We start from the raw sequence: 15,144 nt of genomic DNA, 5'->3' as shown, positions 1-15,144 counted from the left end.
ACACACACATGTATATATACACACACACACATGTATATATACACACATACATGTCTATATACACATATACAAATTCCAGGCAAAGTAATAGAGGGTAAGCATGATTAAAGCAAGAATAGTACTGAGCAGAAATAACAACATAGTGTAAATGACTGAGCATAGAAATAATGAAGGAAGAAAGGGAGAGACGGAGGAATGACGTTGGCCTCCATGATGACTACTTGTTCTCTTTGATGTTGAAGATGGCTGCGAGAGTCTCCATGTGAGCGTCACTGTCCTGCTCTACTCTACTTCAAAGGCCTCTCCCTGCTGCACATCAACAGGCCTAAATTACACTATTAGTCATGGAACAAAGTGGACCGCAAACGTACAAACACTTGGTCATTTAGCTATCTTTAGACAGAAAGTCAAATCAGGAGGTACACACTCTTTACAAGTGCAGGACGTTACAGAAGTGAACTGAACAACTGTGAAATGACAAGCTAATTGGAAACATTTTTCATAACAGCCACAACACTGAATAGAAGCACAAACAACATGCAGGTTTATATTTGCCCGTTGGTGAAGCTCAGTGCAGGTTGATCTGTTTTTTATCAGAACATCTAACCAGAGTCTTCAGCTGAAGGAGGTAACACAACGGTGATGAGCCCACTGATGAAAGTATTGCAATATTTATATATTTACAATAATTCGAACTGGGTGTCTGTGGTGACATCCCCGGGAAAAAGCCTGGTGTTTTTCAGATGGGAAGAAACGCTTTGGTGTACACGGGCCCCCAATCTCTGCTGGATCACCCTAAAGACCAGAACCCCGAGAGGAAAACCAAAAACCAGTCACAGCACCCACTGGGAGGAGGGCCGTCTTCATGCACCAGGAGTCAGAGGACAGCCTGAGGCCGAGCACGGAGGACATTCACATCTGACACCAGAGACAGGGTTACCGTCTCCCTCCATGCATAAGCTGCTATCATCAAATATGATCAACTTCCATAATAAGGTGACGGGATGACACCATGACAACGAACTCAATCTGCTGTTAGTGATGAAAATCCAATAATTACATTTTTTTTTTCTTTTAAATTGTATTTTGTAAAACGCAACGTTGTCATAGCCCCGTTTATGAATTCCTGCATACTGTAAGTGTGTGTATGCGTGTGTGACAGCAGCACTGTCAGAGCTGTCAGTCCAGATAAACAGAGAGTTGACAGGCACAGAGAGAGAGAGAGACAAGACAGCTAGTCAACATCCTGACACAGATAAACCCTCGCTCTGCTCCCTGTCTCATACCCACGGGAAGTAATGTGAACAAAAAACTGATGCAGCAAACAAACAGAATCTAGAAGCTCAGAAAGTCAGTCAGTGGGGATTCCTGAAGTCGGACAGAGTGGGCAGGTGAGCCGACTGTCAGTCACAGCTGTCCATCAATGACCCTGGCCTCGTTACGTTATTAACGGAGGAATCATTTCCAAAAAACGACCACCTGCGATTGAGACCATCGTAAAACATGTATTGACTTAGTCAATAGGAGTTGGGATTTGTTGGAGCCAGCTTCTAACAGCCGTGGCTAGTATGGGACATTATAGTACTTCATCCTCCAGCTGTGGCTTGGGTCTTACTGTACACGGCTCACTATACACGGGACACTACTTCCTCTATAGGTATTGAGCATTGCCCTGAGGAAGCACATGTAGGAGATTGGGAAGTAGCATAAATCCTTCCTCGTTTATTTTTCCTGGAATAATTGCACACCCCCTTGGTCACTTCCCATCTCTCCTTTATTTACTTAAAAAAAAACTAAACCAATAGGTAAAGACATAAACCAACATAATACTCCAGCTCCCCCCAGTCCAAATGACTGGGGTCTGGGTGTTCTGAAGTGCTCTGCCGCGTCCTGCTGGGGGAATAACAATTAGTAGCAATTATAGGAGGTTGGTTAGCAGGCCTCACAGCTGTCAGCAGGACACAGAGAAGGCGACGGTGCTCTCATTTGCATCTGAAAGCTTCAATAAGGACATATTGTATTGTAAGTGGTGCGATAATAAGCCGTGCAAAAGGCAAAGGAAATGCAGTTGGAGGGGGATGGGGGGGATCTGTGCTGGTGATTTTCTTTTCTCCCCAGTGTATTAGAGAGTCTGCAGGAGGAGTTCAGACAGCAGCCAGCAGACAGTAGAAAATGGTGGGCAGCGGCTGAGGGAGAATGTCAGAATCTACTGGAAGATATGCTGTCAACAAGGTCAACTTCACTCTGCAGAGTCGGCAGAAGAAACTGTGCTCAGGGCAGGGAATAAATGAGGCTAAACAAATGTGCATGTTGACGACTATAGGTCAGTTTCTGAGGTTTTGCTTCACTCAGAAACTCTGAGAAGTGACGTCAGTAAAGTCAATGTTTTATGGTGAGGGCTGAGGGTTGAAGAGCTGAGAATGCGAGGCAGTTTTCTCCAGTAAGAACATCAACTGAAGGGTCAGTCTGCTCCAAACAAAGTGGTTGTTGGATTGTTGAACAGCGTCTAAAGCCCCCTTCCTCACACCTTTCCAATGGCACAACAGATATCACGGAGGCCTTTGGATTAGCTGTCAAACACCCATATTGCTTTATTTTGACTAGTCATTGTCCTACCTGGATGTCATCGACAGACATGCTGTCACTCACTTTATTGAACACAGCCTGAAGCTCGGCGGGGATACAAACACGAGTGAGACGCCTTGCAGACAACAGAAAAACCACATGCAGTCTGATTTCAGACGTCATTGGGGCCTCGTCCTGACGCCAGGCTGCCAGAGTGGGATATCTACACTGAGATCTGTTGGAGCACAGACCGGATCTGTTATACTATCATGGCTCACACGGTAAAGTCTGGGATGGATGGTAGCGATGGGAGAAATTCCCATGTTCATGACCATCAAGTGTTTGTACCATTGGACCTCTTAAGGCAGCAGGTTATGTGAGGGTTACAAAACAGTGCATGTGGTAAAAGTAGCACTATAAATCTGTATTTAATTACCTTAAATGACAGACTTTGGCTGAAATGAAGTTTCCATGTTTGTTTTTATTTTCAGGCCCGTCATTATTATTTAGCGGCAAGCCACATATATAGGAGCCTTCAGAGAAATCGGTTTCCCAGTTGTAATTATTCAATTTAATTCATTTTATTTTGTACAGCCCAAAATCACAAATCTGCCTCAGAGGGCTTTACAATCTGATTATGACAGAAACAGTGTTTACAAATTGGAAGTTGGTAATTACAGAAACTCTGCTTCTTGGAGTTTTAACAGTTACTAATCAATTCTTATCACTTCAATTTGGCTCGTTTCTTATCAATGATTCGCTACCGTCAATGAAACTCAACACTTCCTGCAGATGTGTCCCATTAAACGCCCTCCTAGAGGACCGGAATGTTACCCTCTAAACTGCTGGAATATTGCTTTTAATTCTAAAATGCCTGTGCAGGACGTGTACATGTTACTGTATACTGATATATCAAGACAACAGGTAAACATGGAGGACATGCTTAGCCTGGATTCACAACAAAGGAGCATGGAGAGAAATATATGACAAAATATTGCTCGACTTGTTACATTTCTGACTAATGACTTTGTTTTCAATGTTTAGTCGAGAAACATTCATTAAAAAAGATAAATATCCCCCGTGTGCGCAAAAAGCCACAGTTCTAAAAGCACTCAACATTTGCTTAGTGCATGGGATTGCATTAACGCTAATGGAATGCATCATCGGGACTTCAAAATGGTCCATGCATAAGAGAGTGAAAAGAGGAGAGCGAGGACAACAAAGAACAGACGAGAGGAGCTGTCACAAGAGATAACAAAGACAAAGCAAAGCAGATGAGTGCTTGTGGCCACAGAGATGTCTCAACATGTCTTCTTAGCTCCAGAGTACTACACAATCAACAAGTGTGTTCAAGTAGAGGGCACTAGAGTGGAGTCTGCCTAATGCTGTGTGTGTGTGTGTGTGTGTGTGTGTGTGTGTGGTCTAGATTGATGGGAGGGCTTTCATCTCAGCTAAAGTGGGAGACCGACAGAGGGAGAAAAGCATGTTTTAGTTACACACATTGGAATACAACTATTATGGTGATGAATGCATAAAAATGCACGCAGGCGTAGTCTCTTCCATAATTTATTATTATTCATATTATCTTAAGGTTAGGCAATCTTCATGGTTATGTTTAAAACAATCAGCGCTTGGTTATGGCATCCCCCCCCCCTTTCCTCTACCAGAGGACGCTGTCACTTGAACATTAACGCTGATCACTTTGTCTCGCCAGTGAGTTGTTATCCTTCTGATTCGCTTTTTTTCTAAATTATGACCACAATTTATTACAGATACAAGAGTCACAAAAGAATACAAGCTGCACAACAACTGTTAATAATCACAACCAATCACAAGAAAGCTCCTCAGTGTTGCGTTTCTGTCAACACCAAAAGAAAATACTTGTCACGCCCATTTCATCAAAGTTGACAGATGGTCCTGTATCTTCATAATGTGGTAAGAACATCATCAAGTGATGAAAAGAAGAAAGTTGAAAAGCAGACAGGAAACGATGGAATAAAGAAAAATCCCTGAGGTGCGAGGAAACTCACAACGTCACCGTTTTCATCTCTCAAACACACTAAATTGCTCCCTTTCTCTATCTCACCACACACACACGCACACACACACACAAAAAACCATATGGATTCACTGTGTGGATGGAGCTAAGTGACGAGGAAGTTTGGGAGCTGAACACTCTTTTCTCTTGTCTTTTCGACCATATATAGATGAAGGTTATTTACGAAATCTGTATACTTTTGTTAAATCCCACCCAGTGGTTTTTAAGATCGTATGTGACCGGCTGGGAGAATCCTGCCTTTATGAAAAGTCCAGTTTCAAATGTCATTTTGAAGTTGAGCTTGCATAGTTTGCTGATTTCAAAATTAAAGTGAAAAAACTCATGGATAGTGTTATTCTTTAGCGTACACTGATGCTGATGTTGAGTTTTATTATTGTCACTTTGTTAACCCTCAAACATGACCATTAAAAAAAAGAAGTTAAAATGTAATTTGTCATACAAAATGTTTTAAAAAAATTGCAATGTAGTTGGCAGCTGGCAATGCAATGTGCCTGATCACATTCCTGCTCTCCAGAGGATGAACCCTATTGATTAGAATTGAAATGACTCCATCTCTCTTCACTTAAGCCTTAATGCTCTCAGAGTCGCTACATCATCAGTTTGTTATGTGTTCAGGCAGAAGGTGTGATACTCTGTACTGTCTACAAGGTTTACTGGGCTAATGTTGAATTGCGCAACATGTTCAGAGACACTTAACAAAAGAATATCATCAATACATTTTTATTTCCGTCAGCTCTACTTTGTGATTAATTTAATTTTTATAAATACAAGAGAAGACACGGGGAGCTATTCATGTAATGGTCTGCCTGTTACTGCCCGTCATGTGTGAGGGGGTGGCACGCTGCAGCAGACTGTAGTGTAGTACTTTGCCAACTCTAAGATGTTGCATAAGGTATAAATAAATTCTCTCTGGAGCACAGATGACAACATGGAACCCCTGTGGGTAATGGGACACACAAACCAGTGTATTCTAACAACCTAATACCTAGGGCTGCACCTGGTACCTAGTTCATTCAGAACGACGACAGTTGAAATCCCAATCTATTCATTGTCTTTTCAGCACGTCTATTTACTGTTTTAGCAGCATTATACTATTCGTGAATTAGATTCCAGTGTTGACAACAGCACACAACAACAACAACAACAACAACAACAGAGAATACACAATGGCATTTGGTGCATTGGACAAGGATTCCTTGTCGCTGATTGGATGCACCGTCAGTCTGCAACAAAGAAAGTACTTCTTCTATTGGATTTCCTGCAGAATGGATGCTTGTGGCAAATAACTGCCTCTCACAGGTTGATGGGATGATAAAATAAAACTATTTATCCTTATGGAAATTGATTCGAAACAGTTGCAGTACAAAGTAGAAAGGTGGAGAGCTTGGTAAAGGTGGGTCTCTTAGTCCCGGGCCGGTGGGAAACAGCTGATTGCCCAGGGCCTGTAGGTCTGGGATGGAGTTTCCCCAGTTCATAAGTACTGGGATAGCACTCTGACAATGACATTCATGGCGCCTAAAATCAGAACATTAGTGTATAGGATGTGCTGACTTCAGGAATCAAGGAGTGCAGCATGATTCCCCGGACAAATTGTGTGCGGTGATGAGAGGCGTGAACGCACACAGGCGTAAGAGCGGTTTCCCCACATCGGAATGACTATAAGTATGAACAAATTCACTACGGATCATAAGATGTGACAGTTCCTTTGTTTTAATGTTTTGTCCGCTCGCCAAGATGCCCATTACCAGACACATGCAGTTAAAACATGCAGCAGTCTCCCAGTTTGCTTCTGGAGAGGAGAGGCGGCAGTACCTGCCGAGCTACCACCAACACCCGCAGACTGAAGAGGGACATGTTGTCCTTTGTGAAAATGTGTGTTTTGAGAATCGTTTCGTGTTGCGTTTTGTGAAATGTTGTATTTTGTGAAATATAGTTTTTTGGGAAACGTGTTTTGTGAAATTTTGTTGCGTTTTGTGAAATGTATTTTGTGAAATGTTATTTGTTGTGAAATATCTTTGGTGTTAGATCAGTCAAAATAGTGAGAACCCTTTCTCTCTGGAGATGGCACAGACTGTGCACAGGTAGAAGTTGAAAAAGGAAAGCTAAGATAAAATAAAACTATATCCTGGGGTAAATTGCTGTGCAGCAGTTGCAATACAAATGCTATACCATATATACACAATGCCAGACCAGGTTCAGTTCGTACTTATGACCAGTATGGATGATAACGTCCACCAGATATGTTGTTGGGACTTCACCATGTGGTCAAAACAGAGACAGAGGCCTACATGTCCTGTTGAAAGCCTACATTGTGAATCAGGTGTCAAAATGTCCCCTGTGTGTGAGATCTGGTTCAAACCACAACACTGGTGCCTCATTGTGTTTAAGGTGTTTAAATCCACCCCCACGAGTAAAGTTGGTAAACTGTACTTTATTATTCCATTGTGCGTCTTATTTCCCCGTTAAATAATTGCGGCCTCGGCACCATTGTGGAGTATTTCATGACGTGATTACTTTATGTGAATACGTCCGTCTTCTTGTTCCCCCCTCTTCTTTTCCTCTCTCCTCCGCCATTGTTAAGTATCGCGTAGCGTAATCACTCACGAGACTACGTCCGCCATCTTTTTCTTTTTCTCTCTCCTTTCCCCACGCACACACCCCCACACACACACACCCCCACCCACACACACACACACCCCCACCCACACACACACACACACACACAGGTTATTGGTCCCTGATCCCAGGGTGGTGCCCCGTTTTTATTAATTTAACAACTTAATTAATATATGATATTAATAATTATATTAATATCAATAGTTTAATTTTCATACTCACTAATAAGCATTTCAGCGTTTCAGTTGTCATGATGAAACTGGTACGCAGCTTGAATCAGCACAGCTATCAAAACCAGTCCTTTAACGGCTTGTGCTTCATTTGCGATTTGCACGTGTAACTCCAATTCAAAGTGTATCTTTACTCCAACTTATGTACTCCACAATGTAAATGTAAGTGTGTGTGTGTGAGCTCATACAGTACCTCAGAGCGTGTGACAGGAACAGAACTGATGCCGGCATTGACGGAGGTCCAGGAGCGAGAGGTGACCACGCAGGCAAACAGGGGGTACAGATCTCCAGCTCCCAGTCTGAGGCTGTAACGTTCCACCCCGGACATGTCCCCTTTTATCAGAGCCTGCCACAGCCGACAATAGTCCAACCTAAAGCCTGGCTGAAGGACCTGGAAGGGAGGGGATTAGAAGTCTTTTGTTAGGATTGTGTCTACTTGATTGATCATTTATGGTAATCTGAAAACAGTAGATTGTATTTGTATTCCAAAATACTGTATTTTTGTACCTTATATATGTTTATTTTCGATTGCATTCTATATCTCTCTTTTATTAAATCCTCTCAACATCCAAGCTATCAACTGCACATGTATCTGTGTGAATGCACACAACCAGTAAAGCATTGAACACACCCTTCTGGTGAAGGTCATCACTGGCAAATTCAAAGATTAGGAGGCACAAACACATTAAGCATAGTTTCAGGTGTGCTAGTTTGAGGCACCAGTTTCTCATCCTGGCTCTCCCTCATCCCGTTGGGGGCACTGGAGGCTGACAATATTGAGGGAGGCAAAGTCTTGCATTCGCAGCTTTCTCCATCGCCAACATGGCCAGGAGCTCAGCAGCAGCGACTTTCTCCTTCTCCACATTATTTGCCTACTACTAATGCACTTTTTCAGAACCTGTTAGGCATCAGAAAAACAGCTGCAGATCTGAGAGGCATCGTGATGCCAGCAGAACACCCTGTGCCTGCTCTCGGCCTCTTAAGATTAGACGTCAACCAGCAGGAGCCGTCGGCTAGACGTCTTGCTCTGTGGCCTCGATCCCCAGGGCACTGGTCCTTTGCGGAAAAAAGGGGAAAGCTAAGAGCACCGGTATATCGCTATGAGCCCTTCACCAGAGTCAACTGTGACACTGAAAAGGGGTTACCTGCAGTCCCGCTACTGGAAAGAAAGCCTGGCATCCATCCTGCTCCCATCCTAAACCCATACCGCCTTCTCCTCTGGACCAGATTTTTGATCGCCTCACTGACTGCTCGAACCCTTGAACCAGCGCAAAATAACATCTCAATGCAGAAAGAGTAAATACAGGCAGAGCGTCAGAAGTGATGATTGAGAGGTATTTCAGTGTAGCGGGTTTGAACCTTTTAAGTGTAAAGGGAGGAATAGATAACTTGCCCCGTGCTGCCACACTTTGACCCGCAGAAGGAAGATCATGGAATTCACGGATTCTTCGAGTTGACATTCGCTGTTCTCTCCACTGCCAGACGAGAACCAGCTTGCCGTTTAACCCACCAATATAGAGCAGGTCGGTCACCAAGGATTGGAGAAATTCTGCCTTTAAGTACAAAGTACAAATGCCCGCTGTCATACGGAGGATTCGTTAGCTGCATGATTCGCCAACAGAGTGCAGTCACGCTCACCGATCCTAGGCTTGGAGAAATTCCGCCTACAAGTCCGAAGAACACACCAATTACCACGAAGCGATCTCAAGTAAGAGGCTGTTGTCTGGGCAGAGATAGGTCAAAGTGTGTTTGTAACCTTGTTTGTTTTGTTTTAAGTTAACTGTACTATTTACCGCGTTCGTGTGTATTTTACGGTGCGCTGAGTCCCGGTCAGTGTTGTGTAACATAACTGTTGTGCTTGTTGCTGCTGTAATAGTATCAATAAAGCATGGTAATGTAGAGACAGACGGTAAAACAATTGAAATAATTTTTTCAAACTAAATCTTAGGATTTCTCTTTGAGGAAGAAATTAAGTTTGCAAAGTAAGCAGTTCTAGCTTCCTTTACTACAGCATAAATATAAACTCGGAGATCTTTGACATGTGTGTGGTGCACTTCAAGCCCAGTGGCTTTTCATAGCCGCTCTGTCCTGCGACCCTCCGAATTCAAGACTCAGCAAGTGGTTGTGTGGGGGGATATGTTCACTGATAAAGACCTGGTTGCGAGAAGCAAGCCTGTCTTCACGACTGTTTGCGGACCTAAATGGACCCCCTTTGGACAAATTTGATCCTGTGCCTTTCTTAAGAACGTAGAGACGGGACCCCCGATTGCCACAGGGTATTTCGCACACTGACGTAGGGTAAATATAAGGTGGACACAGCTGCTTGTTTGCTCAATATAGAGGGCACTTGCAAGACGTGGCTGTGTTAAAACAGCATTTGAACTATGCAGATCTTTGGTCCCACGGCTGTTACATGTCGCAAGTGCGTATGTAAGAGAGGCTCATGCAAGGCCTAGGGTACGAAAAAAATCTTCATGACTGCTTGGGGGATGAACCAAATAGCAACAGCTCTTAGACGGCACTTTCCATACTTCAGTGTTACAATCCAGGCCTAATTGATGGGAATCACTGATCAATGAGAATTGACCCTCAGAGGGGCGGACTCGTCCGTCCTTTGGTATCCTAAAGCCCCATGCATTTTAAAATCCTTGTTACTCAGCCTACTTTAAGGATGACACCATATTACATTTTGATTTCACAATTACTCTTTGAGGATATATCATGTTTTTCAAAATATCATAATCAACTCCTTTTATTTGTTGAAAGTCATCTATAGTGGTTATTTGCATAAACACAACTCAAGTGACTAGGGAATGTATTTTGTATAATAAGCTGCTTAGAGCTAGTGTTAGGAAGTTAAACTGGTCATAATTCCCTCTCTAATATCTATTTTATGTAACTGTGAAAACATCTTCAAACAACTGGATTCATTATTATTATTTATTAATTATATTTAGGTTTCTCACCAAAACTACATTGTACAAGATTACATTTGAACACATCATGATGAGGTTATATTTTATCTTTACTAAATAGAGCATGAACGTATCACAGTGGGACTAAATGGACCCTCCGTACGTTAGCTCCGGTGCTGCTAACGTTACTAGCTCGCCTCCTGCTGAGTTCAACACAGATTTATTGTTCATAGTGTAACATTATAAGATTATAAGTGAAGCATCAATAATGATTTCCAGATTGCATCATTTTACTGAATGTCAGCTGATGATAGTCAGTAAAACTTTTTCTCACACTATGATGGTTAAAATGTGTAATCAATGACTCCCGGGTCATTTTCTGTATCTAAAATGCTCCCATGCTGCCCATTTTGACAGATACAAGTCTGGAATGCCAGTTCCGTCTGACATTTTTACAGCTCTTCTTCTCAACGCTTCAGGTGAGTGGCACGACTCTCTCACACGCAAAACAATTTCCTCCCGAGAAACGTTTTCACAGGGCAACACTGCAACAATCAGGACACCACAGACATTGTAGCTTCGTCAATTCTTGCTGTGACATTATATAACTGCGGTTATGTCAAAATTGGTTAATTGCGACATCCCTAGCCTACTTTTCACAATATCATCCACTGTGCTGAATATCTCTATCTCAAACCAAGCTGGGTTCTGCTTCACTACACTGCTCCAATTTTTTGAATTTTCTAAAACGAAAGATAAAAAAACCTCTTTCAACTTTGAAACTAAAAAACCAAAGAAGGAATGATCCATGGATTCTCCCAACACTAGCGGTCTCTGTTGGTGCGTTACCGCCACCATCAGTTCAGCGGAACAGCGTGAAACCAACACACGTGCTTGTGCCGATCCTCATGCACAACACAAACAACACGAGGACCCACTCATCCAAAGACTGCTCCGGAGTTTGTATTTAACCTAACCTGCCAGTCTGTGGACTGTGGGTGGAAACCAGAGCACCTGGAGGAAACCAACACAGAGAGACGCCGTCTAGAACTGTTGTGTGGATTTGTTTCACGGTTCAAGCTTCATTTATTGGTATTCTACAAAAAACAGGGACGCACAACTAAATGCAAGTTGTAGTCCCTTTATGCTACACAAGAGAAAAAACTAAAACAAAACCATTTGTTACAGTGGAGCACAGAGGATGAGTGGAGGAGTCTCACAGCCTGAGGAAAGAAGCTGCTCTAGAGTCTGGTGCTACAGCCGTGGTAATTCTGTATCTCTTGCCAGACGGCAGCGGGGTGAACAGGCTGGAACTGGGTGGGTATCATCTTTTAAATTATATATTATGCACATTTTCAGGTTCATACTTGTATTTGTGGTTTCGACTAAAACATGTTTACATGCTTTAATGTTAAAAAATACATAATTTCTTCTCATTCTGTCTCTCTCCATATAGCTATATTGATCCTCTCAACTTGGTGTTTCAGACAGTCTGCTCTGATCGGTCAGTCTGTTAAATATGTTAAATACTGCTATTTATATATCTCTGTCACATATTATCAACTTAATATTCATGCATAAACTGTAAACGTATGGCTAGATGCTAACGTTACAGAAGTATGCTGCCACATATCTTTAGTGTTGTTCCAGGCTGTCTTAGTAGTAGTATCAATAACATCCTGTCAATACCCAGAGTGAGTTCATGTATTCTTTGTGATAAGTCATATTATCAGTCGTACACAGTATGTTGATGCTGTAAAACATTGAATTAGTTGGTCCTTTTTTACATTGCTTCCTTGAGACACATTTAATCCCTCAGCTAAGAAAGCTCTGCCACTTCCAGACAAACTAGAGCACCTCACAATCACATGCAACATGTAGTGCTCAACTGGATGTGTGTGTGTGTGAGAGATTGAGAAAGCGAGTGTGTGTGTGTGTGTGTAGATGTGTGTGTGTGTATGTCCACTCAAAAATGACATCTGAAATCAGAAGTCATTAGGAATAAATTGGTGCCATTATGGTCCGAGGGAAGTGTGTGTGTGTGTGTGTGTGTGTGTGTGTGTGCCAGAGATAAAGGAGCATATTTGTCACTAAAGTCTCTTCATGAAAAGAGGAACAAGCAATAAACAAACACATGTCAGATATGTGGATGTGTCAAACTGCAGGTGTTTGTAGGAGCAAGTGTATTAACAATCAAAGTGTGTGTGTGTGTGTGTGTGTGTGTGTGTGTGTGTGTGTGTGTGTGTGTAGAACATGAGTGCATATATGCGCCTGTGTGATTACGGCTGTGGTGCACCAATCCAAACACAACATACTGCACTTTGCTCAGAACAACATCAAATGAGTTGTTTATCAAAAAGCTTTTATCCTGCAGAAGCTCTAATGAAAGTGTGTGTCCGCCTGTGGAAGTGTGTGTTGCATCTATGTCTTTTGGAGGCATGTTGACTGTGTGTTTTGCTGCTCTAGCCATGAACTGAAGGTCTAAGCCAGCAGCATGAAAAATGGACAGCAATTTGAGGACAAATGGTATTTTCTCCGTGTGCAGGCAGCCTGGAGATTTCTCACCTGATAAAGGCCGTGATCGAGCAGGGCGATCACGGTCTTCTTGCTCCGGGGACACTTTCGGACCAACACGTTGCCCGGGTGCGGGTCACAGTGAACAAAGCCATGGACGAAGATCATTTCACTGTACATCTTACCCAGGTTCTCCGAGATCTGTTGGGGACATGACGGAGGAAAAGGAAAAGGTGAAAAAAATACAAAAAATGACACTTAGAAAATAGCTCAACCATTCGGAACGTGTCATGATTTATTCCTTTTTTTTTTTAAATGTTGTTCTCTTCTATGTTCTCACCTTCAGTAAGTGTGACAATAGTAGTTTAGTTTAAATACAGACTTATTCTGTGTGCAGAAAATATAAGCATAAGAATAATTCATACATCTATTCATTCTAAATTAAGTCACCATCTTCTGTAAAACCTACATCATATCAGAACTAAGGATGAATGATTAGGATAGACAATTTATCCCAGTCCAAAGAAAAAAAGTTCATTCGCACAGACAGGACTTGAGATAAGACAAAATGAATACTATCACACCTTGTTATCTATCCATTTAAGCTCTCTGGGTTAGTAAGCCATTGTGGGCAATGAGACAGAATTACATAAGAAATGTCCACATACACACCAGTGAAGTGTGGTTATCACATATCAGCAGCCGTTCAAATGTTGGCATATGGGCAACCTCATTAGCATGTTGCTTTCAGCAACAGCTGACAAAGAACCAAAGGGACTGTGATTTTGCTGCATTAGACAACACTGAGATAACATTAGAAATATTTTAACCAGCTTAAAATAATGTGTCACTAATGTTCAAAGGTTCTTGGACCACTGGGCTTTAGGGATGTTGTCCAATCAGTGGACGCAGTCATATCTTAAATCTCACCAATATGGGGAAGAAGGCAAGAAAATCAGCAAAGCACCGTCCCTTTCTGGTCACCACAAGGGCTGAGTCCGGAGGAAAGACTGTGTGGGCCCTCATCCATCTTGTGATTACAGACACAGGGTCCAGCATGCACCACTGCCACCTAATAATTCTGTCCATGCTGTCGCTTTGTGTGTGTGTGTGTTTATTATTATGCAGCCTACTCTATCTCATCAGCTGACTCATTATCACTGCCTAACGCTCAGATAATGTGTCTCTGTCTCTTTATGCGTGTGTTGGAATGTATGTGTTCATGAAAAGGCCAATAAATCATTTATTGTGTCTTGTGTATTTGTCATCGTCTTCTCTAGCTGTGCTCCTTATGAGACTGTGTGTGTGTGTGTGTGTGTGTGTGTGTGTGTGTGTGTGTGTGTGTGTGAGATTCAAGGAATCCCCCACACAATTTCAGATTTGATGAGCATAAATGTGTGTGTAATACCAATATTAACTGTACTAGTTACTTCATCAATAAAAACTTTTAGAAAAAATGTGAATAATAGTGGGACAGTTTTTGGTGGAACAATTTTGATGCGACTTCCATTTGAATGACTTTAATTGAAGTTTTAGTTTTTTTTTTAGATATTGTGGGTGCTGATATTGGAACAAAGCATTCATTATGTCTGTATTTTCTAATGTTGGATATTTGACATAATACTCTAAGTAAGAGTATGAGAGTGTTGAACACAGACGGATGTTTTTAATGCTGCAGGTGAAACGATTAGTTGATTCATCATGTACAGCACAATTTATAGCAAACATAAAAATTTGGATGAATTGATCAATAGTTGAAGTCAAGGATTGGATACTGGGCCGATGTTCAAACAAAACAGAAAAATCTCAGACATCACCTTTTTTTAAATCATTTTAGAATTGTTACCTTGATTGATTGCTAATTAATTGATTGACATTCAACAGCATAGCATCAACTGCTTTTGTACAATCTTAAAATCAATTTTAGTTGATGCGTTACAGAACTAGTGTTACTAAGTGTCCTTGAGAGACGTACTGAACCCCATGTTGCTCCTCCTAAAGCTTAGGAAGAGTTAAATCACAGGTTAAGTTCCGTTTTTCAGTAAAAGCAACACTTTTCCGTCACCGTGGAAAGAATTAAAGCTGTAAACAAAGAACCATGAGAGCCAATCATCAGTAAATCGATCACTTCATGTAATATCAGACATCACAGCGACTCCAACTAGGTTAAAACTACTACTCTCACTTTAATGCCTGTGTCTCTCTCTCTCTCACACACACACACACACACACACACACACACACA

The 15,144-nt window shown here is 41.9% G+C and overlaps 1 protein-coding gene across 4 annotated transcripts in view; it reads right to left on the bottom strand.

Moving 5' to 3' along the window:
- Nucleotides 1-15,144, bottom strand: part of adck1 (aarF domain containing kinase 1) — a 75,124-nt gene that overhangs the window by 20,288 nt on the left and 39,692 nt on the right. For all 4 annotated transcript variants that reach the window (XM_031866710.1, XM_031866713.1, XM_031866711.1 and 1 more), the window contains 2 exons: nt 12,951-13,100; nt 7,664-7,861 (listed from right to left, as the gene is read on the bottom strand). In XM_031866710.1, the coding sequence (XP_031722570.1) occupies nt 7,664-7,861; nt 12,951-13,100 (348 nt within the window). The remainder of the gene's footprint in view (nt 1-7,663; nt 7,862-12,950; nt 13,101-15,144) is intronic.

Source organism: Anarrhichthys ocellatus, unplaced genomic scaffold (genome assembly GCF_004355925.1).
Source record: "Anarrhichthys ocellatus isolate YVR2014 unplaced genomic scaffold, GSC_Weel_1.0 scaffold36, whole genome shotgun sequence".
In the NCBI taxonomy this organism is placed as follows: Eukaryota; Metazoa; Chordata; class Actinopteri; order Perciformes; family Anarhichadidae; genus Anarrhichthys; species Anarrhichthys ocellatus.
The sequence above is the reverse complement of the archived record's forward strand: the minus strand, read 5'-3'. Positions and strand labels throughout refer to the sequence as shown.